Raw genomic sequence first — 27,801 nt, 5'->3', positions numbered from 1 at the left:
AAGAATAAGAGAAGGAGGGGGGAGAGAAAATAGTAGTAGTAGGAGAAATAGGAGAAAGAATAAGAGGAAGATTAGAAATTAGAGAAAGAATAAGAGAAGGAGGGGGGGAGAGAAAATAGTAGTAGTAGGAGAAATAGGAGAAAGAATAAGAGGAAGATTAGAAATTAGAGAAAGAATAAGAGAAGGAGGGGGGGAGAGAAAATAGTAGTAGTAGGAGAAATAGGAGAAAGAATAAGAGGAAGATTAGAAATTAGAGAAAGAATAAGAGAAGGAGGGGGGGGAGAGAAAATAGTAGTAGTAGGAGAAATAGGAGAAAGAATAAGAGGAAGATTAGAAATTAGAGAAAGAATAAGAGAAGGAGGGGGGGAGAGAAAATAGTAGTAGTAGGAGAAATAGGAGAAAGAATAAGAGGAAGATTAGAAATTAGAGAAAGAATAAGAGAAGGAGGGGGGGAGAGAAAATAGTAGTAGTAGGAGAAATAGGAGAAAGAATAAGAGGAAGATTAGAAATCAGAGAAAGAATAAGAGAAGGAGGAGGGAGAGAAAATAGTAGTAGGAGGAGAAATAGGAGAAAGAATAAGAGGAAGATTAGAAATCAGAGAAAGAATAAGAGAAGGAGGGGGAGAGAATAAGAAGAGGAGGAGGGGGGAGAGAAAATACTAGTAGTAGAAGAAATAGGAGAAAGAATAAGAGGAAGATTAAAAATCAGAGAAAGAATAAGAGGAAGATTAGAAATCAGAGAAAGAATAAGAGAAGGAGGGGGGAGAGAAAATAGTAGTAGGAGGAGAAATAGGAGAAAGAATAAGAGAAGGAGGGGGAGAGAATAAGAAGAGGAGGAGAAATTAGAGAAAGAATAAGAGGAAGATTAGAAATCAGAGCAAGAATAAGAGAAGGAGGGGGGAGAGAAAATAGTAGTAGGAGGAGAAATAGGAGAAAGAATAAGAGAAGGAGGGGGAGAGAATAAGAAGAGGAGGAGAAATTAGAGAAAGAATAAGAGGAAGATTAGAAATCAGAGCAAGAATAAGAGAAGGAGGGGGGAGAGAAAATAGTAGTAGGAGGAGAAATAGGAGAAAGAATAAGAGAAGGAGGGGGAGAGAATAAGAAGAGGAGGAGAAATTAGAGAAAGAATAAGAGGAAGATTAGAAATCAGAGCAAGAATAAGAGAAGGAGGGGGAGAGAATAAGAAGAGGAGGAGGGGGGAGAGAAAATACTAGTAGTAGAAGAAATAGGAGAAAGAATAAGAGGAAGATTAGAAATCAGAGAAAGAATAAGAGAAGGAGGGGGAGAGAAAATAGTAGTAGTAGGAGAAATAGGAGAAAGAATAAGAGAAGGAGGGGGAGAGAATAAGAAGAGGAGGAGAAATTAGAGAAAGAATAAGAGGAAGATTAGAAATTAGAGAAAGAATAAGAGAAGGAGGGGGGAGAGAAAATAGTAGTAGGAGGAGAAATAGAAAGAATAAGAGGAAGATTAGAAATTAGAGAAAGAATAAGAGGAAGATTAGAAATTAGAGAAAGAATAAGAGAAGGAGGGGGAGAGAAAATACTAGTAGGAGGAGAAATAGAAAGAATAAGAGGAACATTAGAAATTAGAGAAAGAATAAGAGAAGGAGGGGGGAGAGAAAATAGTAGTAGGAGGAGAAATAGAAAGAATAAGAGGAAGATTAGAAATCAGAGAAAGAATAAGAGAAGGAGGGGGGGGGAGAGAAAATAGTAGTAGGAGGAGAAATAGGAGAAAGAATAAGAGGAAGATTAGAAATTAAAGAATAAGAGAAGGAGGGGGAGAGAATAAGAAGAGTAGGAGAGAGAATAAGAGGAAGATTAGAAATAGGAGAAAGAATAAGAGAAGGAGGGGGAGAGAATAAGAAGAGGAGGAGAGAGAATAAGAGGAAGATTAGAAATAGGAGAAAGAATAAGAGAAGGAGGGGGAGAGAATAAAAAGAGGAGGAGAGAGAATAAGAGGAAGATTAGAAATAGGAGAAAGAATAAGAGGAGGAGGGGGAGAGAAAATAGTAGTAGGAGGAGAAATAGGAGAAAGAATAAGAGGAGGAGGAGGTGGGAGAATAAGAGGAGGGGAGACAGCTCACCTCTCTTTAAAGCGTTGCATACATCTGTCCGATCAGCTGAGAGGAACAGCTTTACACTGAGGGACTGTAAGTACTGGGTGGAGTCTTCATCACTAACAAAGCAGAACCTGGATATCTCCAAACCTTGGGTTTAGAAAACAACAAAGGAAATGTAGAAAACAGCACAGCATGAAGAGATAGGCAGTGACTTTCCAATCAACAGAATGTGTGTGGCATAGTCCCATACTGTTCTGATAAAAATACTGAGACAGACAAGCTGGACCATACCATAATGTTTGGCGCTATTCACAATGCGCATGCCGCTCTCTGGGCTGTTGTTGGACAGGACGATGACATCAAACAGACTTTTCTCCTCCGGGTTTTTTTCCAGAAGCTTCTTGTTAACAGTCTGCACTGCCTGAGATAGAGAGAGAGCGAATTACACCTTGTTTTGTGGACCTCCAATAGCTACTCTCAGCTCAAGGCTTCTCATCTCCTAGTCCCTTTTATATATCCTCTGTACCCATTGCCCTACACAGGAACCCTCACTGGTCTCAAGGAAAGTCTGCTCTGAAACTAACCCTCAGCACCACTTTTTAGCCAATAGGAGCTGCCACAGTAGACATGCTCAATTTTTATCCATCTTTATTCCCTGAACTTGAGCATGTTATCCCCAGTGACTACCTCAAAGAAGAGAGACTAGCAGGTGGGAGGTCTAAGTTTGATTCCCAAGCCTGCCTTTTACACCTCAGGCCAGCCAGAAGCTGGGGTGATGCAGAGGGAGCATTCAGACCCCGGGGGGAGGGGCCTTTCAACCCCCCCCTCCTTCCTTTACTAGCCCGTTTTTATGGGCTCAACGGCTAGTAACTATATAAAGAATCAACTTGATCCCTTCTGCATCTCTCCTCCCCAGAGTCTTATCTGACTACTTCAAGAGATTCTTCCCTCAGAAGCTGGTGGCCTCAGACATTAACCCGCCTGCTGTCCCAAAATCTGCCTCACCTTGATAAAGCCAAAGGCTGTGCCTGCCACAAGAGGCTTGTCCTCATTGGTTTTCTGGTGCTTTGTGTACTCCTCCTTCCCTTTGGCCAGGAATAGCTGGTGCTCCTCCTCAAGGTCAAAGATTGCCCTGGTTGTTACTGCAATCACCAGGGCTTCCTTGGGGTCTTTCTGCAACAAGAACCCAATAAAAATCAAAAACAAAGGATAATAAGAGTAAGAAGATAAAATAAGTGAAGACGAGTGAAAGCAAGGCTCAAACAATGCAGATATGGTCCAGATATGGCTGTAAGTTGGAGACATAATGCTAAAACCCTGGATTCCAGGTCACTATGGTGAACATAGCCCACATGAAGCTAAACATATCTGGCAGCTCAAGTAGATCAAATGTACCCAGATCCTGTTTCACAAGAGAGGATGACTCTCAGCCATTAAATACTTGGTGCTGACTCAGGAGTTTGTGTCTGTGGGGGTGGGGTGGGAGGAAGCATGACAGAACAATGGGGCTGGAGGGTTGCTGAGCCAGGGAGAGAGGGAAGGTTTGATAATGGGTGAAAGAGAAAAATACGGCCCTCAAAGGGGAGGAACGAGAGATAAGGGAAGTGAAAGATGGAAGGATAAGATAGGCAATGTGGTGGAAGGGGAGGAGGAGAGGTTGAGAAGGAAGAGACGGAGGAAAAGGAGATTTATGTGGATATGGAGGGTAAGAATAGAGAAATGAGAGATGCAGCAATGAGATACATGAAAGAGGTGGGGAGAGATAAAAAGGTGATAGTAGTAGTAGTAGTGATGGGAGGAGAAGGAAGGAGGTAGAAAGATGGAACAACTAAAAAAAAAATGTCAGAAAATGGGAGAAGTGACAGATGTATATGGAAAGGAAACATGAGGAGAATGTGAAACTATAAATAAGAGGGGGGAGACGCCAGTGCAGTGCAAAAGATATTGGATGGCAGAGCTGGTGGTGGGAGGCGGGGCTAGTGCTGGGCAGACTTCTACGGTCTGTGCCCTGAAAATGGCAGATACAAATCAAGGTAAGGTATACACAAAAAGTAGTTTATCTTGTTGGGCAGACTGGATGGACCTTGCAGGTCTTTTTCTGCTGTCATCTACTATGTTACTATCCAGCTCATTTTCGAAAGTAATCGCCGGCGATCTTCTGACACAAATTTCCGGCCAAATCAGTATTATCGAAAGCCGATTTTGGCCGGCCCCAACTGCTTTTTCGTTGCGGCACTGGCCAACCTTCAAGGGGGCGTGTTGGTAGGGTAGCGAAGGTGGGACGGGGGGGGGGGGGGGGGGGGGAGGGCACGAAATGGCCAGCTTCGCCTTATAATGTAAAAAAAGTGGCCGGCACAAACGAGCATTTCGCCAGCTGGACTTGGTCCATTTATTTTTAGGACAAAGTCTCAAAAAAGTGCCCCAATTGACCAGATGACCACCGGAGGGAATCGGGGATCACCTCCCCTTACTCCCCCAGTGGTCACCAACCCCCTCCCACCCAAACAAAAAACCAAAACTTTTTTTGACAGCCTGTATGCCAGCCTGACATGTCATACCCAGCTCCTTGACAGCAGTATGCAGGTCCCTGGAGCAGTTTTTAGTGGGTGCAGCGCACTTCAGGCAGGTGGACCCAGGCCTATTCCCCCCCCCCTACCTGTTACACTTGTGGTGGTTAATGTTGAGCCCTCCAAAAAAACCCAAAACCCACTGTACCCACATGTAGGTGCCCCCCTTCACCCCTTAGGGCTATGGTAATGGTGCAGAGTTGTGCGGAGTGGGTTTTGGGGGAGATTTGGGGGGCTCAGCACCCAAGGTAAGGGTGCTATGCACCTGGAAGCTATTTTTGTTTTGTTTTTTTTAAATTTTTAAGTGACCCCCTAGGGTGCCCGGTTGGTGTCCTGGCACGTCAGGGGGGCCAGTGCACTACAAATGCTGGCTCCTCCCACAACCAAATGCCTTGCATTTCGCCGGGTTTGAGATGGCCGGGCCCGGTTTCCATTACGGCTGGAAAACGAAGCTGGCCATCTCAGGTAAACCCGGCGATCCTGCTTTAAACCCAGCGAATAATTTGGCCGGCGCCAAGCGTATTTTGAAAATATGCTTGGCTCCGCCCCCTCGCTGAGTCGGCCCCGATGATGGCCGGCCATCGATTTGGCCAGCACCGTTCAATTATGCCCCTCTATGTTACTAGGTTTGATAGACAATGGGGCTCATTTTCAAAGCACTTAGGCTTACAAAGTTCCATAGGATAAGCAAAATGAAAATTTTCAAGACCCCCTTGAGCCCCTCCCCCCACCAAGATCAGACAAACTCCCTACCTTCCTTGCAACTCCCACTTATTCACCAAAGGCCCTCCTAGGATGCAGCTGCAACCATGGGCAGGAGCAAATGGGCATCATACCTGCCCCAACAGACCCCTGCTAGACCACCACAGATTGCAATATACTAGAGGGGAGGCTTGGATCACTAGGCAGTAGAGGCTGAGCAAAACTGCTTGGCTGCTGAAAACTAAAGATTGGTTGTGTGAACATGAGCTAGTGAGGGCCACTGGGGATTGTCAGAGCTTGCAGTTGGCAGCCCTCTGATGAACCCACAGGAAATTATCCTCCAGACCCAGGAACTGCAAGAACAGGTTGACAAGGTGACGAGCTATTTTAACAAGGATATCAACAAGTCTGGCACGTTTAGGTTCCCAAGTCAATGCAGATATAGTTAAGAAATTCAGACACAGGAACTTTGGGAGAACATGTTTAAAAAAAAAAAGCGATTTCCAACTTTTTGTGCTTACCCAAGCTATACACAAGTGACAACAGAAAGTAGCAATGAGATGTTTCCAGTCTTGTATTTAGCTATAAAACTGATTATGATATAGATTCTTACTAAAATAGGGCATAGGAGTCCAGATACTAATCTGCACTGCGGATATTATGCCAGCCTAATGCACAATCCAGACTAAATAAAAAAAGCACACTGATGCCACTGAAAGTGAGGACTATATGCTCTGAAAAATTACAATCAAGAGCAATATATTTCTCACATTATTTTCTAATATATAAATATCATTTCCCTATTAACACTGTAAGCTGACCGGTACTTGTGCTCGAAAACAATCCCTGCAGGTTCCTCTCTCATAGAATCTCTAGCTTCTGCACGTCACAAGTTTGATTAAAATGCTGCATTATACCCAACAGAGCCTGGAAGTTCTTTAAAAATCACCCAATTAGTATCCAAACCAGAATATATATTATAATTTAAATAATGAAAGACCATATTTTACCTCCAAGCAAAATAGCCTCCACATACAGGGACCTCTGCTAATGAAAACTGAAACTACAAACCACAGTGCTTTTACAGTGCCACATTTGGAGTGATAGCTGATGTCATATCTCCATAGAGAAGCTAATTCCTAAGGAATTTATCATCCCACATTTACAAATTCCTGCTAAACTTTTGTATCAAAAGCATTTATTTGGAGCACTCTATTTACCATTTAAACTACTATGCAAGATCATAACTGCAATCGCATTAAATACACACACACAGCAGCTCCCTCCTTCAAGACTACCTTGCAGCGATTTGAGAACAGTATTTTTTTTTCAGTTAAGCTTTCTTGAATTAGATTTTACTCAGCATTGTTCATCATAAAATATTTATCATGGAAAGTTTTATATTTTTAATTTGGCTAATTTTAACAAGGGACTGGAATTTCTATCTTTATAATGCTACTTCTATTGATTACAATTCAAGAGCTTAAATTAGAATGTAAATTCTATTTTTTACATCAAAGGTCCGAAATTATGGAATGCACTGCCCATTGAACTTCATTCAATACAGAATGCGGTTCATTTTATAAAAAAAAGCTTTAAAAACATTTATTTTTTCAGGCTTTTGGTTCCTTTCATGTATATTATTTTGCTGTTAATAGCTTTTGAATTTAATTTGCAGTATGCTTTAAGAGTAACACAGCAAATTAATGTATAGCCTTGAGGAAATAAATAATTGTTATTGTTTTATTGTATTGTGTATGTGGTTTGTTCCCCGTTTAGATTTTTATAGATACAGCAGGTTATAAAGTTTTCTTATTATTATAGTCCTCGTCAGCAGAGCATTTTTAATTGAAATTTGGTGGACTGTTCTGTATCCCAGTGACATAATACTGAAGTGCAAATAGGGCGTCACCCCCCCCTCCCATAACAGAGAAGTTCCTATATGTCTTTCTATTCTGAACCATCACCCTAAGCAGGAGCAAACAATTTCTTATCTACCTATTCCTTGTTCCTATGTTAATGAAAGGTCAGTGGGGAAACAAGACACATTATAGAAAAAGCAGCTAGGATGCTTCTGGTTAACTGAGACATGGTTAACATCTGCAGCAGACCCAATGATTAATGAAATTTGTCCACCTGGCTACAAAATTAAATTAACCTGTAAGGTGGGGGGGGGGGGGGGGGGGAAGAGGTGGAAGTACAGCCTTTACCTATACAAGGTTTTTTGAAGTAAATACTTTGGAAACATATGTTTCACCTGAATTAGAAATTGTAGTTTATCAGATTCAGGATAACTCTCCTATAAATTCAATTACATGTATGTATGTATGTATGTGACTCTATAGCCATAGAGTGGAAAGCCTTTTTTTAATATGATTGTTGCAATTTTGAAGATTTAATGGTTTGAACACTGATCACATTTGGACCTTTTCAGGTTTTGTTTTTTTGGACCAATTAGGGATTGTTTCCTCTTATTGGCTATTAACTTTAGGCGTCCTTTTAAATCCCAGGCAACATTTTAAAGCTTATACTCTCAAAGATCAAACGTACTAAACAGCGAGGTAAGAAATATAAATAAGATATATATTTTTTTATGATATTACTAATGTTATATCCCTAAGCTTGCAGCCAAGTAGACACTATCTATCTATATAATAAAACTCACCCTCAACGTTCTGAAGACACTGACGTCACTTCCTTCATGAAGGGTTCGTGGTGGTGAAGCCACCGAAATCACCAAGTCTCTGGGCCCCGCCCTCGTGTCAAACATGACGACGTTGAGGGCGGAGCAATGGCGTCACACATCGAGGGCGGAGCAATGGCGTCAGTGGCTTCAGAACGACGAAGGGGTGGGGGGGTTGGGAAGGAAAACCTTGCTAGCGCCTGTTTGATTTGCTCCAGAAACGGGCCTTTTTTTACTAGTTTTGAAGAATTTGCTCAATGTGTTTTTTTAGATTACTGAAAAATGAGCTTGCAGAGCTACTGTTAGTGATATGCAATTTATCCTTAAAATCAAGCATGGTACAAGAAGACTGGAGGGTGGCCAATGTAACGCCGATTTTTAAAAAAGGTTCCAGGGGAGATCCGGGAAATTATAGACCGGTGAGTCTGACGTCGGTGCCAGGAAAAATGGTAGAGGCTATTATCAAAAACAAAATTACAAAGCACATCCAAGGACATGGATTACTGAGACCAAGTCAGCACGGCTTTTGTGGGGGGAAATCTTGCCTGACGAATTTACTTCAATTCTTTGAAGGAGTAAACAAACATGTGGACAAAGGGGAGCCAGTTGATATTGTGTATCTGGATTTTCAAAAGGCGTTTGACAAGGTACCTCACGAAAGGCTACAGAGGAAATTGGAGGGTCATGGGATAGGAGGAAATGTCCTATTGTGGATTAAAAACTGGTTGAAGGATAGGAAACAGAGAGTGGGGTTAAACGGGCAGTATTCACAATGGAAAAGGGTAGTTAGTGGGGTTCCTCAGGGGTCTGTGCTAGGACCGCTGCTTTTTAATATATTTATAAATGATTTAGAGATGGGAGTAACTAGCGAGGTAATTAAATTTGCTGATGACACAAAGTTATTCAAAGTCGTTAACTCGCAACAGGATTGTGAAAAATTACAGAAGGGCCTTACGAGACTGGGCGGCTAGATGGCAGATGACGTTTAATGTGATAAAGTGCAAGGTGATGCATGTGGGGAAAAAAGAACCCAAATTATAGCTACGTCATGCAAGGTTCTACATTAGGAGTTACGGACCAAGAAAAGGATCTGGGTGTCGTCGTCGATAATACACTGAAACCTTCTGCTCAGTGTGCTGCTGTGGCTAGGAAAGCGAATAGAATGTTGGGTATTATTAGGAAAGGTATGGAAAACAGGTGTGAGGATGTTATAATGCCGTTGTATCACTCCATAGTGCGACCGCACCTTGAGTATTGTGTTCAATTCTGGTCGCCGCATCTCAAGAAAGATATAGTAGAATTGGAAAAGGTGCAGCGAAGGGCGACTAAAACGATAGCGGGGATGGGACGACTTCCCTATGAAGAAAGACTAAGGAGGCTAGGGCTTTTCAGCTTGGAGAAGAGACGGCTGAGGGGAGACATGATAGAGGTATATAAAATAATGAGTGGAGTGGAACAGGTGGATGTGAAGTGTCTGTTCACGCTTTCTAAAATACTAGGACTAGGGGGAATGTGATGAAACTACAGTGTAGTACATTTAAAATAAATCAGAGAAACGTTTCTTCACCCAACGCATAATTAAACTCTGGAATTCGTTGCCGGAGAACGTGGTAAAGGTGGTTAGCTTAGCAGAGGTAAAAAGGGGTTAGACAGTTTCCTAAAGGACAAGTCCATAAACCACTACTAAATGGACTTGGGAAAAATCCACAATTCCAGGAATAACATGTATAGAATGTTTGTACGTTTGGGAAGCTTGCCAGGTGCCCTTGGCCTGGATTGGCCGCTGTCATGGACAGGATGCTGGGCTCGATGGAGCCTTGGTCTTTTCCCAGTGTGGCATTACTTATGTACTTATGAATGTGCTGCATTATAATAACGCTCCTGATGAACATAAGAGTGGCCATACTGGATCAGATGGTTGATCTAGCCCAGTATCCTGTTTTCCAAACAGTGGCCAAGACAGGTCACAAGTACCTGGCAGAAACCCAAATCGTGGCAACAAGTACCTGGCAGAAACCCAAATCGTGGCAACATTCCATACTACAAATCCCAAGGCAAGCCAGTTGCTTCCCATGTCTGCCTCAATAGCAGACTATGGACTTCTCCTCCAGGAATTGTCTAAACCTTTTTTAAAGCCAGATATGCTAACCACTGTTACCACATCCTCCGGCAAAGAGTTCCAGAGCCGGGGTGAAACAGCCGTGCTGTAGAGCGAAGCAGCTTTTGGTTCCGATAAGTATCTGAGAGTACTTGATTGCATCTGGACTTTAATATTGAAACAAGAAAAAAATTGCTAAAAAAAATTAAATAAATATGGAATCAAGAGCAGAGGAGGTTTTTTTTTTTTTTTTTTTTAAGGACCAATGAAGAAGTAGGGCGGGTCATTAGTCCAAGCTTTATCACAGATGTGACCTGAGCCACTGAAGTCCTTTTTCCTCCTTTTGCAGTAGCAAATTAGATGTTACTAGTTAGTTTTCTATAATAATAATTCCAACCAATAACCTCCATCCCACTTTTCTGTAAATTGATGGAGGGGGTGGTAGCCCAACAGCTATTTGATTATTTAGATCGCTATAATATTTTGCACTATACACAATCTGGGCTAAGGTCAAACTTCAGTACCGAGATTGTCATCAGCTCGTTAATAGATAGCATCCGCAAATTACTGTGTGAAGGTTAAGAAAGCCTTGGTGCTTCAGGGGCCCTTTTACAAAGCGGGGATAAGCCCAACGAGGGCTTACTGCTCTCTAAAACAGAAGTACTGCCGGGCTACTACAGCAGTCAGGAAGTAGTTCCCACCCCCAGCGCATGCCATTTCTGGCACTACAAAAATATTTTTATTTACCTGGCAGTAATCGGGCAGTGCCATGCGCTGCCCAGTTACCGCCGGGGTACCGTGGGAGCCATTACCGCCACACCCCGAAATGGCAAGTGCTTCACTTTACCTGCTGTGGTAAAAAAAGGGGGCCTTGGCGCATGTCAAAACCACGTGCCAAAACCAGCGCAGGCCCCCTTTTGCTGCAGTTTTGTAAAAGGACCCTTCAGTTTGACCTATCAAGTGTATTTGATCTTATGGACCATGAAATTCTATTGCAGATATTGCAAAACGTGGGAGTTACCGAGAAGGTGTATAAATGGTTTTCAGGTTTTATGAAATTTCGCTCTTATAGAGTAAAGTTGGATAGAAATTTTCAGAAAAGTGGAGCAACCCTTATGGTGTTCCACAAGGTTACCCGTTGTCCCCACTTGCTTTTAACATGTATATGCATTCCCTAGGTTATACTTTGAAGAAATTTGGGGTTCATTTTTATAGTTATGTTGAAGACATAACAGTTATGGCCCCCATTATTTCACTGGTTGTATCCTGGATGAAGTTCAAGCCTGATAAAAACAAAATTCTACCTATTAGTCATTCAATTTCAGAAGAGGAAAAAAGTGTTAGAATTAATCAAACTTTGTATCAATGTTCTTATTCCATAAGTGTTAGGTATTTTGATAGATTCTAAACTTTTTTGACTCTCATGTAAATACACTGCTAAAGAGCCTTTTTTTTTCACTATGTGAACAAGATTATTTTCATTTGATAGTACAATCTCTGATTTTGAGTATGCTGGATCATTGTAACATTATTTACTTGGGTATGACTCACAAAAACCAATTAAATGGTTGCAGACTATCCAGAATACTGCACTTCGTTTGATATATTCTTTGAAAAACATTTGACAGTGTAACTCCGTATTATGCAAAAAGTCATTGGTTACCAGTCTATGCTAGAGTTCAATTTAAATGTTGTCATCTTACTTCATAAAGTAATTTACAGGCTAGCTCCACTGTATTTGTTAGGTCATTTTGGGTTTTTTTCTCAAACATCTTAGGGTTACAAGGTCATCAGTTTTATTTACTTTTCCCTCTTTAAAAACTATGAAAAATTTAGACTATTAGACTGTCTTTTTCCTTTTCAAGCTGCTCGCCTTAGTACAGATGTTCAGGCCTCTTTACTCACTACTCAGAGTTATTTTCAATTTCGGAGCTTATAAAAACTTATTTCAGAAATTTATATTGCAATCTAATAAGTATGGATTAGTAGTAATAAGACTTTTTGTAATGAAAATTTAAATTTACAGAGGGGCCCTTTTACTAAGCCACGTAATGGAGCTGCCGCCTGGTTACCACGTGGCTCTTGCGGTAATTTCATTTTTGGCGCACATCTGAAAAATAATTTTTTGTATGCGCGTATCGGATGCTCACCAAGTGGCATTTGACATACATAGGACATTACCGCCCGGTTACCGCGTGACACTTTACCGCTAGGTCAATGGCTGGCGGTAAGGTCGCAGACCCAATATGGATGCACGGCAATTTTGATTTTCCCGCAAGTCCATTTTCAGCAAGAATAAAAAGGCGCGCTGAAAACTGGATTAGCACACACACGTCAAAACCCACGCCTACATTACCACAAGCCATTTTTCGGCGCACCTTAGTAATTAATCTTAGTAATTTACTAGAAAATGTCCAGTTTCTTGTATATTGTGATCTGCTTTGAACGGTGAGGTATTAGTGGAATATAAGTTATACTGTTAATGTTAACAATCCCTGGTGGTCTAGTGATATAGTCAGGGCAGAGTGATCCCCAGTTGCTCTTGCCCATGTCAGCTCTATTCTCTCAATGGCTGTTGTGATCTCTTGCGGCAGTCTCGTGAGGTCGCGGCAGCAATGACCTCCTGCGGCAGTCTCATGAGATTGCCACGAGAGGTCAAGGCAACAGTTTTGAGAGAACCAGCATGGGCAGGAGCAAATGGAGATCTCTCTTGTCCCGACTATACCCCTAGACCACCAGGGACTGCAAGACAGGCCCGAAGTGGGCATCTACAGGTGAGCAGGAAGGGGGATAAGCAACTCCTGTTTGGAGAGGAGAGGCAGGGAGTGAGACAAACAGGACGAAGCACAAATTTTCAGCTTCCACTGAAAACACACGGTAATGTCAGATGAAACCAAAACCATGGCTGTAGCTTTTCAGCCAAAACCAAAACTGGGCAGAAAAAGGATTTGGGGCCAATTTCAGCACAGTAACCGAAACCAAAATTTGGTCAGCCTCTACAGGGCAGCTTAATAAAACCCTGCCCATTTTCCAATAAAAGGAAATAACAGAGGAAATGCCATTGTTAAGGACTACCCATCCCTAGTTTTGTAATGTTTTAAGAGGAGAGGACTGAGAGCTTGTAAACTTCATGGAGGAGCAGTGAGTAAATGAGAGAGTAAGAAGTGTGAAAAAGATGATAAAGAAGACAAGGCAGTGTAGCAGAGAAGAGATGGTAGGGGTGGGATTGAGAGTTAAAGATAGAGGTACTCTTCCTATACATGAGTAACAAATGACTAATAAGGGCCACCAATTGTGCAACTTTTTTTGGCAGACTATTAATGCAGTGGTTTGCCATTGCCTTTTCCAGTTATCTTTCAGGCCTTTTCCCTCTTCAGCAGCCTTCACTGGCCTCCACACTCCATATCTACTTCACACTTATTCTCCATCAGAGGAGATGTAGTCTAGCACTTAGATCCCTGAGCTACAAAGGGTGGCAGGCAGTAAGATGTGAAAAATAAGCCAATGGGAAAATCAATTCCATGCACTCTTTAAATATCAGTAGAAACCAAAGCACTTTCCTTATTGACAGTCTGGAGAAGCTATATGCTCTAATTTTCCAGTTTAGCATTCAGGCTGTTATTGCTGATACTATGTTTAAAGGGTAAAGGGCCATGGATGTGGTAGAAGCAGCTAATGACTCTGGTATCCAAATAAACCAGGAGATATGTGAAGTTTTCATGAAGCCTAGTTTCCTTCTTTGGTACAGAAATGTGCACATGGTTATGATTGGACATTTTGGGAATTTCTCTGTAACGTGCACATTCTTAGCCATCAGAGATAGCTGTCAAGAGCTGGAGTCATCTGATGCCATGGACACTGACTGATGATAGGGCAGCTTCAAAATATTCAAGTGCTTTGTTCTCCCTCAGATTTCAACGAAAATGGGAAAAAAATTACAATATAGGATCAAAGGATAAACAGTGTGATGGGGGAGGGGTGTGTGTAAGGAGGAGCATTGGGTACTCTACTGCTGATGGTACAAACTTGACTGAAGTTGGATGAACTGTTTAGTTATTGGAGGGAGAAAGACAGATTAACCGCTCTTATAGGTCAGTTTCTGTGTAGGAATCCAGGCATTTTTTTTTTTTTTTTACCTGTTTCACCTCTGTGTTCACAATGACTTTGTCTTCCATTCTCTCCATGTGGGGAACTTCTGAGGATGTGTCTTGCATGCAGAAAAAAAGCTAAGAGTGCACAGGTGGCTGTTTCCCTGTCTTCCTCCAAAGGGGTTTGCAGAGCTCTCGTTCACAAAGGAGCTGGATGTACCATACGCACTGATACTGTGTATCCAGAAGGTTCCTATATTATTACACAGTGCCCTGCAAGTGCTCCTGTGAAAGGAATTACCACAATTATTTTTCTCTATCATAGACATTTTTATTGAACAGCTACTAAGCCAGTAACTCTAAAGAAAACATTACAACTGGAACTTAAACTCACATTGATATCAAGCAACAAAACCTCCCAAGAATCAAACAGCCAGTAACACCTTCAGCTATTTACAATAAAAAGGGTCATTTTACTAAGTGGCAGTAAGTACTAATGAGTGCTTACCGCACGCTATAAAGGCAGTGCCGTGGGACGCGCTCGGACATCCTGCAGTAGATCTGGGATACGCACATGCCAATCTCGTGCTGAAAAATATCTTTTTTTTTTTTTAGCACGGGGGGGTGTTTGGAGGTGGAGAGTTGGCATGCCCTGCTCTAATCGGGTAGTGTGGATAATTGTCACATGCTGCCTGATTAGCACGGGGTTAGTGCGGGATCCCTTACACCATGCTAATGGCCACACACTAATTGGGAAAGTAGCATGTGGCCATGAATGGTAAAATAGAAATTGCGGCCATTTTACTGCTGTACTACAAATGGCCCCACCGCACTGGAAACTCATGTGCTTAAAATAGTGCAGGCCACTTAGATCATAAGAACATAAGCACCGTCATACTGGGAAAAGACCAAGGATCCATCAAGCCCAGCATCCTGTCTCCGACAGTGGCCAATCCAGGCCTCAAGAACCTGGCAAAAACCCAAAAACAAAACAAAAATTTAAATTAATAATGTTCAATGGACTTTTCCTTCAGGAATCTGGCCAAACCCCCTTTAAACTCAGCAAGGCCAACTACTGTCACTACATTTTCCGGCAACGAGTTCCAGAGTCTAACTACTCGCTGAGTAAAGAAAAAATCTTTCTCCTATTAGTTTTAAATCTACCACATTCTAGCTTCATCTTATGTCCCCTGGTTCTATTATTGTTAGAAAGTGTAAACAAACGCTTCACGTCTGTCCGCTCCAGTCCACTGATTATTTTGCAGACTTCTATCATAGCACCCCTCAGCCGCCTCTTCTCCAAGCTGAAGTGCCCTAACCGTCTTAGCCTTTCCTCATAGAGAAGTCCTCCCATCCCTTTTACCATTTTCGTCGTCCTTCTCTGCACTTTCTCCAATTCCTTTATATCTTTTTTGAGGTGTGGCGACCAGAACTGAACACATGGTTTACTAAAAAGGGCCCCAAAGAATGATAAAACACCCCTTCATGGAAGTGTCTGGAGCACTAAATAGTCTCACACATTTCAAAGAAATGCTTTCAGGGGTATAACTCATATGTTCTGTTTTTCCAATTAAGCACAGATCACCTGCCTAATTTGGGGACAGTTCTAGGTGTCCAAACTGAAAAGCCTGTTGTCCCCTCAATCATCTTTGGACTGAACATGAAAACAACAATAGGTGACCCTGGCTCAATCAATTACTATAAATGGGAGCCAGCAATTTCTTGCCACCTCTAGATTTCTGAATGTATTTTAATATTGAATATGTAAACCCAACTAAACCTCCAGCAGACTACCTTTACTCTCCAAAAATGGAGGCTGCCTACTCCTAGCCATTTTCTAATGCTCTGGTAGGTCCACATGACCTTTAGGCTATAGCTGTTTTGTTAACCACTGCTCGTAAAGAAACCTAAAAATGTAAAATAAATGTTGACTAGTGGTGTATCCAAATATTCAAAATTCAGTAGTATGTAAAAGATAATTCAAAAAATATTTTCAAGTTCTCAATATGTAAAATGGTCAGGCAGATGTCTCAACAACTCAATGGCACAACCATTAAGCTGTATGTGCAGTCCAGGGTGGTGGCAGAAGTGTCCATGTGGCAAGGAGCTCTCTCAAATAACTGAACACGCCCCGATGCACATGGCATCTGTCAGTTGTGTTTGGGATCTTGTTCTGATTCTCCCTGTAGAACAGCAAGTGGACTTGGAAGTGATTTCAGTGATAGTTCTGCATACAGACCTTTTTGCTCCGTGGGCTCTGGCAAAGTATTTGCTTTCATTTCATGTGCCTGGAGGCTGGAGCCACTGTATATTTTGAGAGAACATCTGTAGAAAATATTTAATCTGGGACTTTTATGTGCATTATAAAAATTGGTCAAAATTGAAAATGCAATTCATTGTTGCATGTGCCCTTTACATCACAAGCTTAAACATATGCTGGATCTTCTGATTAAAACTAAGCTCATAACTAGTCCTTTATGTCCACTGCCTGATTATCTTACATAGTATGTAAGCTCCTGTTATTTTAAAACTCTACCATCTCCATCTCTATCATAATTCTCTTTCTACTACAAGACTTTTTGTGAGGTATTTTAATGTTTTCATCATATTTTCCTTTCCTCTTCATGTTACAGAGATTTGGTCCCTAAGCCTCCCCCTTCCCTTAGGTTTTTGGAACAGATTCCAGATCACTGATATTATAGCTGGTATCTCACTAGAGAAACAGCCTCTAGAACTGGATATAACACAGTCTCATGAAGTATAGAAAGGTCATTATCAACTTTAACCATTCAACTTCTCCCTCTGTCCACTCTACTGTCACATCAGCAATCATTTCATCTTAAAATTGATAAACCACCAATCTGGCTAAAGGTCAATCAGAGTTTTCAAGATCCCCCTCTTTTGTTCCCAAAGTGTCCTTCAGTATCAGTATCTCATCCCTAAGGTTTACTGTATCTCTGGCTTTCTTTAGATGCATAGATCTGTATGCTTTTCTTGTTCAGTCTTTGCCATAGCCTGAATTTTTCTGACTACTGAGCTTTTTTTCACAGGTGGAATATTATATCTGTTGCAACAGATCTTACCAAACATCTTCTCAGCCCATGTTATGCATTCAATAATTCATAGTGAAGCCCAGACAAATTTCAAGGTGTGCACCATAGGTAACTAATAATTTTAATTTGTACAGCATCCAAAAGAGCTGTCACCATTACACTCTAACTCCAATAAGATCTCTAGCTGCCAGGCCCAACCGAAAGCATTTGTTTCAGGAAGAGAGCTCCTGAAAAGTGCTGTACTACTAAATGGATTAGGGCGCCACAACAAATAAGCAGGAGGGCAGACGGCAGAAAGGACTGGATCTGTATTTACTGGGACCCAGCCATCTGGGCCCAGCCATAACTTTTAAGAAGTTCTTGACTTGTAGCAAAGCGAAACGCATGCACTTCCTCATCACAATTTCAAAGCAGAACAAGCCCGATCACGCTGTAAAGAACCCTAGAGATGCTCCCGCTTCCGTCCCGAGATACAATGTAACAATACAGTGCTCTAGAGAAAAACAAAGGAATGCAAATGCAGCTCGAAGAAGACAAGCCAAAGCAACGTGGGTTTTAAAGGGGAAAAAAATCAAGAACAAAGGATCGCTAAATACAAAAACTTACGCCTTTGCAGTCTGACAGCTCCGGAGCTGTATCAGCCAAAACGCTTAAGTCAAACCACACGCCGTCTCCTTCTGGTGTTCCCGCCCTGGGGGAGAAGAGCAGGGCAGTATTTGGAAGCAGTGCACTGTAGGACATGGAGTCCAGGCTTCCATGACTCGCGGTAAGGTGGATGGTGGGCGAACTCCAGCTCCCAGAATGCCAAGCGGAGCGCTCTGACTCCTACAGATGCTAGGGTGGCGCTCACTGCGCGCTAATGACGGGGCTCAGATAAACCCCAGTTTCCAAAATAGCTCCTGAAATGAAAGGACACATTGAGGCGGTGCCCCTGGTTTAACTTGTACTTGTTATTTCCAGAAACTGTAATCAAGGACGATTACGACTAAGATAGCAAGAGCACTTTGGCTCTGGCTCGTCAAATAACTATTTTCTTGCGTTTTCTACTGATGTTCTGTTTCATTATCCAGCGCTGTCCTGGCTTCAGATCTCTTTACGTAAAAGCCGTTTATCTGCCAGGTTTAAATTTGGTGAAACCACACGGAATCTCAACATTGATCACTCTTATTGCCCTGAATTTCAAATAAGCAGTAAATGGGGTACACTGGTAGGCTATAAATATAAAAGCGTTGCTGTTCCCTGGGATGTTAGCATATCATCCCTGCTCAACATGGGCATCAACCAAGCAAATGCTTTGTGAGGTTAATGCAGACATACTAAAACATATTGACTGGGCAAGCCTATAAAATGGCTGACAGCTGCATTAAGTTAAGAGTTTTATGGGACAAATTTTGGTGTTATTATTAATCAGGTCTGGTTTTGGGGTGCATGGTGACCTGGGTGAAGGAGTTGATGCCCCTCCACCCCCTGGCCCTAGAGTCAATGGTGCTTTACACTTGCAGAGAGGAGGTAGGTTGTGCCATGTGGCAGCTCTGGTTTGCATGCAGTTGGAGCAGGTTGGCTTGGTGAGAGGTTGTGCAGTGTACTTTGCTTGCATGTGTGCTCAGGGCTCTCAGTGACACCCCTTGTTGCACAGCGCCCTGGGTAACCACTGTGTCCTATCCAAAGTTGGCCCTGGTACTAAGATCCCTTTTGAAGGCAGTGACAGTGCTGTTGGTAGTCACCTGGGTAATGGATGGGAGCCTGAAGAAGTTACTAGAAAGAGTGGCCTGCCTGAGGCTTTTTGAGGACTTTCATTCAGTGGTCTCACTATTTCTTTTGATTTGAGTCTGATTTGTCAGTTTCCTTCTGCTTTTTGGGTTTCCAGCTCAGTCAAATCAGGGCTGAGATTTGAACCTTCATTTGCACTTCCTGGAGGTGTTTCTCTTGTTTTATTATCCCTCTCAATGTGGTCCAGTCCTTGCATAACTGAATTTGGCTGAGGCCCTGAATCAAGGCTCCTTCCAGGACTCTGAAGTACTACTGGATCCTAAATCCAGCCACTAGATGTTTGCAAATGAGGCTCAAAGGGAGTGAGGGGAGACAAGAAGCAATTGTGAAGATGGCTATTTCCTTCTATCCAGTAACTGTGAGCACCATCTCTGCAGTATTCCCATTCATGGTTAGTCCAGGGAATGGAAGACTTTGGCTGGGAATTGAACCCAAGTCCATCCATATACAGTGAGCCACCAGGCTGGACCTATGATAAATTTCAAGCTTCAGGAAGATAACTACTATCTAACAAAGCAAAACCATGAACACAAGCGCAGGGACAATGCATGGAGATTTGCTACACGATTTGCTACACTTGGTGGCATCAAAATTTTGTATCTCTCCCTCACCAGACTTCCAGTATGTCATAGGAGCCAACTTTTCACTCCCCAAATTATTTGGGGGTGCTACACTCAACACAAGTTGATATTACCTGGTCACAGTAAAGAGCTTTTCTCAGTATTGGAGGTGCTCAACATTCAGAGCACCCACAGAACAGTCATCTATGCTGAGTGTCTCACTCCTTTCAGCCATTTTCCATGTTCCGCATCACTTCTGTCTTCCAAAGTAGCAGGATGGACCTGCAGTTATCCTTGCACAGTCCTAACAAACAGATGGGCAAGCGGACCACTAGTCTCAGTAGAATGGAAGATGAAGAAGCAGACATGGTAGAAGATGAACTTACAAGTCTTTATTGTAGAGAGCAGGCAAAAGGATGCCCAACATGGTCATGTTTCGCCCAGTGGGGCTGCTCCAGGGGCAATATAATACCTCAAGGAGTTATCCTGTCACTTTCCCCAAGTTAAGAGAACTAGGGTGTGGTATAGCCACCACCCAGGAAACACAAAACACAGAGCATCAAACACACAGAAAGTCTCTGCTCTTTCACAAGCATGTGCCTATCTGTGTGTTTGATGCTCTGTGTTTCCTGGGAGGTGGTTATACCACACCCTAATTCTCTTGCTTTGGGTGTAATGGCTATGGCTGTGCTTGACTCCCAACTCGCCTCCCCGGACCTCTGACAGTTTCGTAGTGGGGTTAGGCTGCATGTGTGGCACCTCAGGACAGTCCTCCAGTCTGGCATTCTGTCTGCGGAGCTGTGTCAGTAAGAGCTAGCCTTCCTAGGCATGCATGCACACCGAACAGTCTCTTTTTAGCACTTGTGGCCAGAGATGATGTCATCAAGACAGGGCCATATAAGGCTCCCCCAGACTTCTTCCCTTGCCTTCACAACGGGTCACATAGTCTTCAGTAGCAGCCTCGCTTTGTCTTTCAGTCCTGCCCTGCCTGACTCCAGTCCAGCCTTGCTTCTGCTCTAGCCAAGTCTCCAGTTCCGGTCTAGCCTTGCCTTAGCTCCTGCCGAGTCTTCAGCTCCAGCACAGTCTTGCCTTAACTCTTGCCGAGTCTTCTTTTCTAGCCAGTTGGGCCTGGTGCTAGCTCTGCCTGTCCTTTGCTTAGCCCGGGTGACTTGCCTGCCACCAGTCAGGGCCTGGCTAACCCTTGAGTTGACCAAGTAGTGCCAACTTGGCTGCAACCTAAGGGCTCACCTTTCCTGGATTGTGACATTGGGGAAAGTGACAGGATAACTCCTTGAGGTATTATATCACCCTTGAAGCAGCCTTGATGGGTGAAACATGGCTGTGCCGGACATCCTTTTACCCGCTCTCTACAATAAAGACTTGTAAATTCATCTTTCACTGTGTCTGCTTTGTTATCCTTGCACAGTACTGGTAGTGTCATCATTCTCTGTCTGTCTCTCCCCTCCTTCCCTGTGTGCAAGGACTGTGAACCAGCACAGACTATGGTCCCTGCAACAACCTTGCTTCTTCCTGCTTCTATGCAAGTTTCCCTTTCAAAGTAGCTACTGTGAGTTGATGAATGTGTGCTAGCTCACAGCACTCACACTTACGGAGGGAGTGACATTGCTGTCACCATCACCACGCGTGGACTGCAGTAGGCCAGGGGCCATCTCCCTGCATTTTAAGAAAACGATCACTTCAATTTAAAAAATAAAAACACAACAAAAAACCCTGGTAGGACAATATAAAATGATTACCCCCCCCCCTCTACACACACTCCCCCCTATCAAAAATGTAGACGAGATCCTCAGACAAGGAGCCTAAGCAAAATCGCAAGTCGATATAACTAGCACTTCTGTGTTTCAATCATAGATAGAATCATCTTCAGAATTAGTACAATGTCAATACCTTTTCCAAAACGTAGAATAAAAGTAAGATATCCTTCTTCCTGTTATATAGTCCAAAAGTTTGTCTCATCCCCTTTTTCACAATGTCCATTAAAAAATTTACTGTAAACATCATGCTGCTGTGAGTCAAACTACTATTCTAGTACCTTAAGGGGTCCTTGTACTAAACGATGGTAAGCACTAACGCATGCTTACCGCATGCTAAAAGGTACTACCGCAGGATGTGCTCAGGTATCCCGTGGTAGTTTTGGAATCAGCACGCACTACCCACGCGCTAAAAAATAGGTTTTATTTTTAGCGTGGGGTCATGTTTGGAGGCGGAGAGTAGGCATGCCTTGCGCTCATCGGGTTGCCTGGGTAAATTGCCGCATGCTGCCCAATTAGCTTGGGGTTAGCACGGGAGTCCTTACCGCCTAGTAAATAGGTTGCAGTAAAGGCTCACGCACTAATGGCCACGTGCTATTTGGGAAATTAGCACATGGCCATTAATAGGAGTGGCCTAGTGGTTAGAGCACCAGTCTTGCAATCCAGAGGAGGTCAGTTCAAATCCCACCACTGCTCCTTGTGATCTTGGGCAAATCACTTAACCCTCCATTGCCTCAGGTACAAACAGATTGTGAGCCCTCCTGGGACAAGGAAATATCCAGAGTACCTGAATGTAACTATGTTACTATGTAACTCACCTTGAGCTACTAAGATATTTGAAATACATAATTTGGATTTGAGTGTCTTCTGTTTCTATTGAAGAGAATTTTGAATATCATGTAAACCAAGTTAATTTTTCTAGAAAATAGAATTTTATATTTTTCTTATGCTGAGATGATGAAGGTATGGTGGCGGGTTTATTCTGCCTATTTCCAGCATGTTAATTGCATGATTGTATATATAGAGGGAAAATATAGAGGGTGAGAGAGAGAATATTTTGTGTAAGGAGTGAATAAATGTTTATGAAATTTATGAAGTTTATGAGATTGGGTGGCAGAGCCAGTGGCGGGAGGAGGGTTAAGTGATGGTTCTGGGCAGACTTATACGGTCTATGCCAGAGCCGGTGGTGGGAGGCGAGACTGGTGGTTGGGAGGTGGGGATGGTGCTGGGCAGACTTATACAGTCTTTGCTAGAGCCGGTGGTGGGAGGCGGGACTGGTGGTTGGGAGGTGGGGATAGTGTTGGGCAGACTTATACGGTCTGTGCCAGAACTGGTGGTGGGAGGCGGGGCTAGTGGTTGGGAGGCGGGGATAGTGCTGGGCAGACTTATACGGTCTGTGCCCTGAAAAGGACAGGTACAAATCAAGGTAAGGTATACACAAAAAGTAGCACATATGAGTTTATCTTGTTGGGCAGACTGGATGGACCATGCAGGTCTTTTTCTGCCGTCATCTACTATGTTACTATCCAGCTTATAATCGAAAGTAATCGCCGGCTATTTCCCGACACAAATCGGGATATGGCCGGCGATTTCGCAAAAGCGGCGAAAAGCGTATAATCGAAAGCTACATTTGTGATAGCTTTGCCGCTTTCCCTTCGCCGCGCCGGCGAAAGTTCAAAGGGGCGTGTTGGCGGCGAAGCGAAGGCGGGACATGGGCAGGCTTGGGCGTGGCTACCAGATGGCCGGCTTTCACGGATAATGGAAAAATAAATCCCGGCGATAAGCAGTATTTCGCCGGGTTTACTTGGTCCTTTTATTTTCACGACCAAGCCTCAAAAAGGTGCCCCAACTGACCAGATGACCACCGGAGAGAATGGGGGATGACCTCCCCTTACTCCCCCAGTGGTCGCCAACCCCCTCCCACACTAAAATTAATAAAATACAAACCTTTTTTGCCAGCCTGTATGCCAGCCTCAAATGGCATACCCAGCACCCTGACAGCAGTATGCAGGTCCCTGGAACAGTTGTTGTTGGTTGCAGTGGACTGCAGAAAGGCAGAGCCAGGCCCATCCCCCCCCCTACCTGTTCCACTTGTGGTGGGTAATGTTGAGCCCTCCCAAAACCCACTGTACCCACATGTAGGTGCCCCCCTTCAGCCCTTAGGGCTAGGGTAATGGTGCACACTTGTGAGCAGTGGGTTTTGGAGGGGATTTAGGGGACTCAGCACACAAGGGAAGGGTGCTATGCACCTGGAAGCTAATTTGGTTGTTTATAAAAGATGTTTGAAGTGCCCCCTAGGGTGCCCGGTTGGTGTCCTGGCATGTGAGGGGGACCATTGCACTACAAATGCTGACTCCTCCCACGGCCAAATGCCTTGGATTTCGCCGGGTTTGAGATCGCCGGCAGTTTTTTCCATTATCGCGGAAAAACAAGAGTGGCGATCTCAAACCCGGCGAAATCCAAGGCATTTCGCCGGCCCACACCGTATTATTGAAAAAAAGATGGCCGGCCATCTTTTTTGAAAATACGGTTCCGGCCGGCTGTTGCGCCGCCGCCAAAATAGATCGCCGGCGACCTATTTCGCCGGCGACGTTCCATTATTCCATTCTAAGTTACTATGTTACTGAAAAAGGTGTGAGCAAAATCTAAATGAATAAATAACAGAAAAAAAAATTGTGGCTATTTTACTGCCAGCCTAAAGGTGGCCTTAGCACACCGGAAACTCGCATGCTAAAAAGAGCACAGGCCACTTTTTAGTGCAGCTTAGTAAAAGGGCCCCTAAATTTGTAATTCAGTGTGAACAATGATCTAAGTAGTGCTAGCAGTGATAACAGTTATCAGCTATAAAATTGCTCAGTCAAAAATGACCCTCATTTGCTTAGATTTATTGAAAGTTGCTAGTTGATCAAGTGTTTGCTGAATTCACTTGTAGATCCAAAATTGAAAAGTGTTGAAACTGCTTGTTGATTCAGTGGTGTTGAACACCCTTTTGGGCCCTTTTACTAAAGCTTAGCATGTGCTGACACAATTTACATGTTTAAAAAAATTGTAAAAGCCTATAGGTATAGGACTAGAATCTATATATGGTGCCAAAAAAGCACTCTCTCTTCTATAAGCTACGCTTAAAGTTAGGCACAATTTATAGCAGTATTTCCCAAGATGGTTCTGGCATACCCCTTGCCAGTCAGGTTTTCAGGATATCCACAATGAATATGCATGAGATTAATTTGCATATACTTCCTCTCTTGTATGCAAATCTCTTTCATGCATATTCATTGTGGTCATCCTGAAACCTGACTGGCAAGAGGGTATTCCAGGACTGACTTGGGAAACACTGGTTTATAGAATAGCGCTTACGCCCAGGAATCGCGCCTAACTTTAGGCGTGGCTACTTCCACCAACTGAAACGTGGTGCAAATGTATGCACCTAAATTTGGCACATATGTCTGTTATTTTATAACCCAATCACTAGCAAATAATTCAAACAACTTCCACTCAAATCCCACTGTCTTGTCTTTTGTTGGTGAGCCCTTAGGCCCCGCAAGGCCCCGAAGGACCTCAGAGGACAGCCGTGCAACCCCGACTCTTCACCCGCGGCGGCCGCCGTTCACCAAGGGTTGAGCCCCCAGCTGCAGGCGGCCAGCAGGACTGCTGGAACCACGGGGTTGTCGGACTGACCTGGCTAGCAATCAACAAGCTCAATCTTAGGATAGCGGCTAGCAAGGGTGGCTAGCAATCCTGTAGATAATATCAGCACAGTCTTTGGATAGCGGCTAGCAAGGTGGCTAGCAATCCTGGAGATAATCTCAGCACAGTCTTTGGATAGCGGCTAGCAAGGCGGCTAGCAATCCTGGAGATTCTCAGCACAGTCTTTGGATAGCGACTAGCAAGGCGGCTAGCAATCCTGGAGAATCTCAGCACAGTCTTTGGATAGCGGCTAGCAAGGCGGCTAGCAATCCTGGAGAATCTCAGCACAGTCTTTGGATAGCGGCTACGGAAACAGAACTGGAAGCGAAGTGTCAGCTTAGCTTCCTTCTTTAAATACTGAGCCTTATTAGCCGCCCCGCCCTCGTGGAAGTAGACCACCAATCCGGCCCCGGGAGTCGGCAGAGCCCCCTGGATTGGTGCTGCCCGACCTCCCAGGTGGAGCCACTGCCTCGGCCCTCCAATCCAGTGCCTGGTGGGTGGAGCTCCGGCTCGGGAGCGCGGAAGACCCCGGTGCCCGCATACCAGCGCTGCCATCTTGAGCGGCGCGAAGCTTGCCTCCACACCCGGCAATAGCGGGGCCGGCGGTCGCCGTCGCCGACCGCCGGTCTCGGGCCGACCCTCCACCCCCGCCACAACGCCCACCTCCACCCCGGAGCCCCCGGAACGCCACTCCGCCCCGCGGAGGCTGCTGACTCCCGCCCCTCACGGCGGGAGAGCAGGTAGGAGCGCGGCGGGACGCGACACCCACAACGCACCAACTGGTATTCTTCTTAAGAGATTCAGTGCAACAAACTTTATAAATCCAGAAAAAGAATCCCTGGTGGTCCAGTGGCCGCCGGTCAACCCCCTCCCTCCCTCCCAGTGAGCGACAGGGGTGGGCTATGAAATGGGCTTAGTGCATCCCAATGCTGGACATTCGCACTTGCTAAGCCCATTTCTAACGCAGCAGTATTTTACATTTTTTCAGATTGTGAGCTAATGTTCACATAAGCCTGTATTATCTGAAAAACGATTAATGCAGGAGCAGTTACCACCTCCTGTTTGGGAGGCACTAAGGGGGAGATTCTATATAAGGCGCCTAAAAAAATTGGCGTGGAAATCAGTGCCGACTAAGCATATTCTATAAGTGGCACCTAGATTTAGGCATGGTATATAGAATATGCTTAGTTGGTATCTCAGTGCCTAAAACTATGCGCATCCATTTACACCAAAGAAAATGAGGCATAAATCCCAGCGCGTAGATTTACGCATACTGTGTCATGTTCTATATGTGCATAAATTTTGGAACACCCCTGGAGTACCCATTTACCCGCCCATCGCTGTGCCCCTTTTTGCCTACGAGTGTTAGAAGTTCAGTGCACTTCGTTATAGAATATGCTTAGCAAGTCATGTGCTCAATTATGAACTCAATTATGAATGCTTACCTTCGATAATCACCCTAATCACTCTATTCCTTCTTCTTTTTCCCTTCCTAATCGTTACACATTACTAACTGTATCTGATCTGATATCCTGAAATGACAATGTTAACAAAGCTATGTAAGCCACATTGAGCCTGCAAATAGGTGGGGGAATGTGGGATACAAATGCAATAAATAAATAAATAAATAGATAAAAATGTGCGTAAATTCATTGTTAAGTGCTGTTATCAGCGCTTATAAGCTTGTTAAGTTACGCACGTTTTTATGGAATCTGCTTGAATTTCGGTATGGATCTCTAGGTGCGCTATAAAAATCTGGAGGTAAGTGCTCCCACATTAAGTCCACGTTATCTACTTAGTGTTCGCTAATGAGAACACACTGGCTGGAAAATGCTTCCACTGCCATTCCCAGGCCATGCCACACACCCCCTCCCCCAATTTTCTTTTTTTAAATAAAGAACACGTTAAGATGCAACTACCTCAAATCGCTTTAATGTGTTTTGTGGCAGACCTTTTTTTCCCATTATTATTTAAACACATGGGACCTTTGTGACAAGCAAGAATTGAAGTTTGTTGTTGGTTAAGTTCATGGTATCAGTAGTCTACTCATAGGACAATACTATCAAGGACTCAGGAGTCTATCAAAATTTGCTGACATGCAGTCATACATCTTGTTTGTAAGGAGACTTCTCTCAGTGCCTTATTAGCAAGTAAAAATAAGAGTTAATCTGGATGCATATAAGTCAATTTTTAGATATCTACAGAATTTACCTGACTAAAAAGTGGCATCCGAACATGTATTAGATATATTCAGGTACATAAGCACTGCCACGCTGGGAAAAGACCAAAGGTCCATCAAGCCCAGCACTCTGTCTCCGACAGCAGCCAATCCAGGCCCCAAGAACCTGGCAAAAACTCCAAAATTTAATAACGATCAATGGACTTTTCCTTCAGAAATCTGTCCAGACCCCCTTTAAACTCAGCAAGGCCAGCTGCCATCACTACCTTCTCTGGCAATGAGTTCCAGAGTCTAACTACGCGCTGAGTAAAGAAAAACTTTCTCCGATTTGTTTTAAACCTACCACATTCTAATTTCATCTTGTGTCCCCTGGTTCTATTATTGTTAGAAAGCGTAAACAAACACTTTCACATGCATGGGGTAATCACCCTACTGCTATTTCACTTAAACGTTCATGTGCATAACTGATGTTCAAACGCAGAGCATGTTGGTACCTGCTGTCCGAACACTGCCCTGTTCTTGGAGCCTTTCAAGCACATACACAATGGGCTCCTTTTACAAAGGTGCGCTACTGATTAGCCTGC

At 43.6% G+C, this 27,801-nt stretch overlaps 1 protein-coding gene across 1 annotated transcript in view; it reads right to left on the bottom strand.

Moving 5' to 3' along the window:
- LOC115469002 (cytosolic 5'-nucleotidase 1A-like) overlaps positions 1-17,959 on the bottom strand; it is a 35,961-nt gene extending 18,002 nt beyond the window's left edge. Inside the window, exons 1-6 of the mRNA XM_030201235.1 lie at positions 17,856-17,959; positions 14,419-14,481; positions 14,245-14,383; positions 3,064-3,231; positions 2,350-2,479; positions 2,083-2,205 (exon numbers count right to left, since the gene is read on the bottom strand). Of these exons, the coding sequence (XP_030057095.1) occupies positions 2,083-2,205; positions 2,350-2,479; positions 3,064-3,231; positions 14,245-14,322 (499 nt within the window). The 5' untranslated portion in view covers positions 14,323-14,383; positions 14,419-14,481; positions 17,856-17,959. The remainder of the gene's footprint in view (positions 1-2,082; positions 2,206-2,349; positions 2,480-3,063; positions 3,232-14,244; positions 14,384-14,418; positions 14,482-17,855) is intronic.
- Between the last annotated feature and the right edge of the window lie 9,842 nt (positions 17,960-27,801).

Source organism: Microcaecilia unicolor, chromosome 4 (genome assembly GCF_901765095.1).
Source record: "Microcaecilia unicolor chromosome 4, aMicUni1.1, whole genome shotgun sequence".
NCBI classification, from domain to species: Eukaryota; Metazoa; Chordata; class Amphibia; order Gymnophiona; family Siphonopidae; genus Microcaecilia; species Microcaecilia unicolor.
The sequence above is the reverse complement of the archived record's forward strand: the minus strand, read 5'-3'. Positions and strand labels throughout refer to the sequence as shown.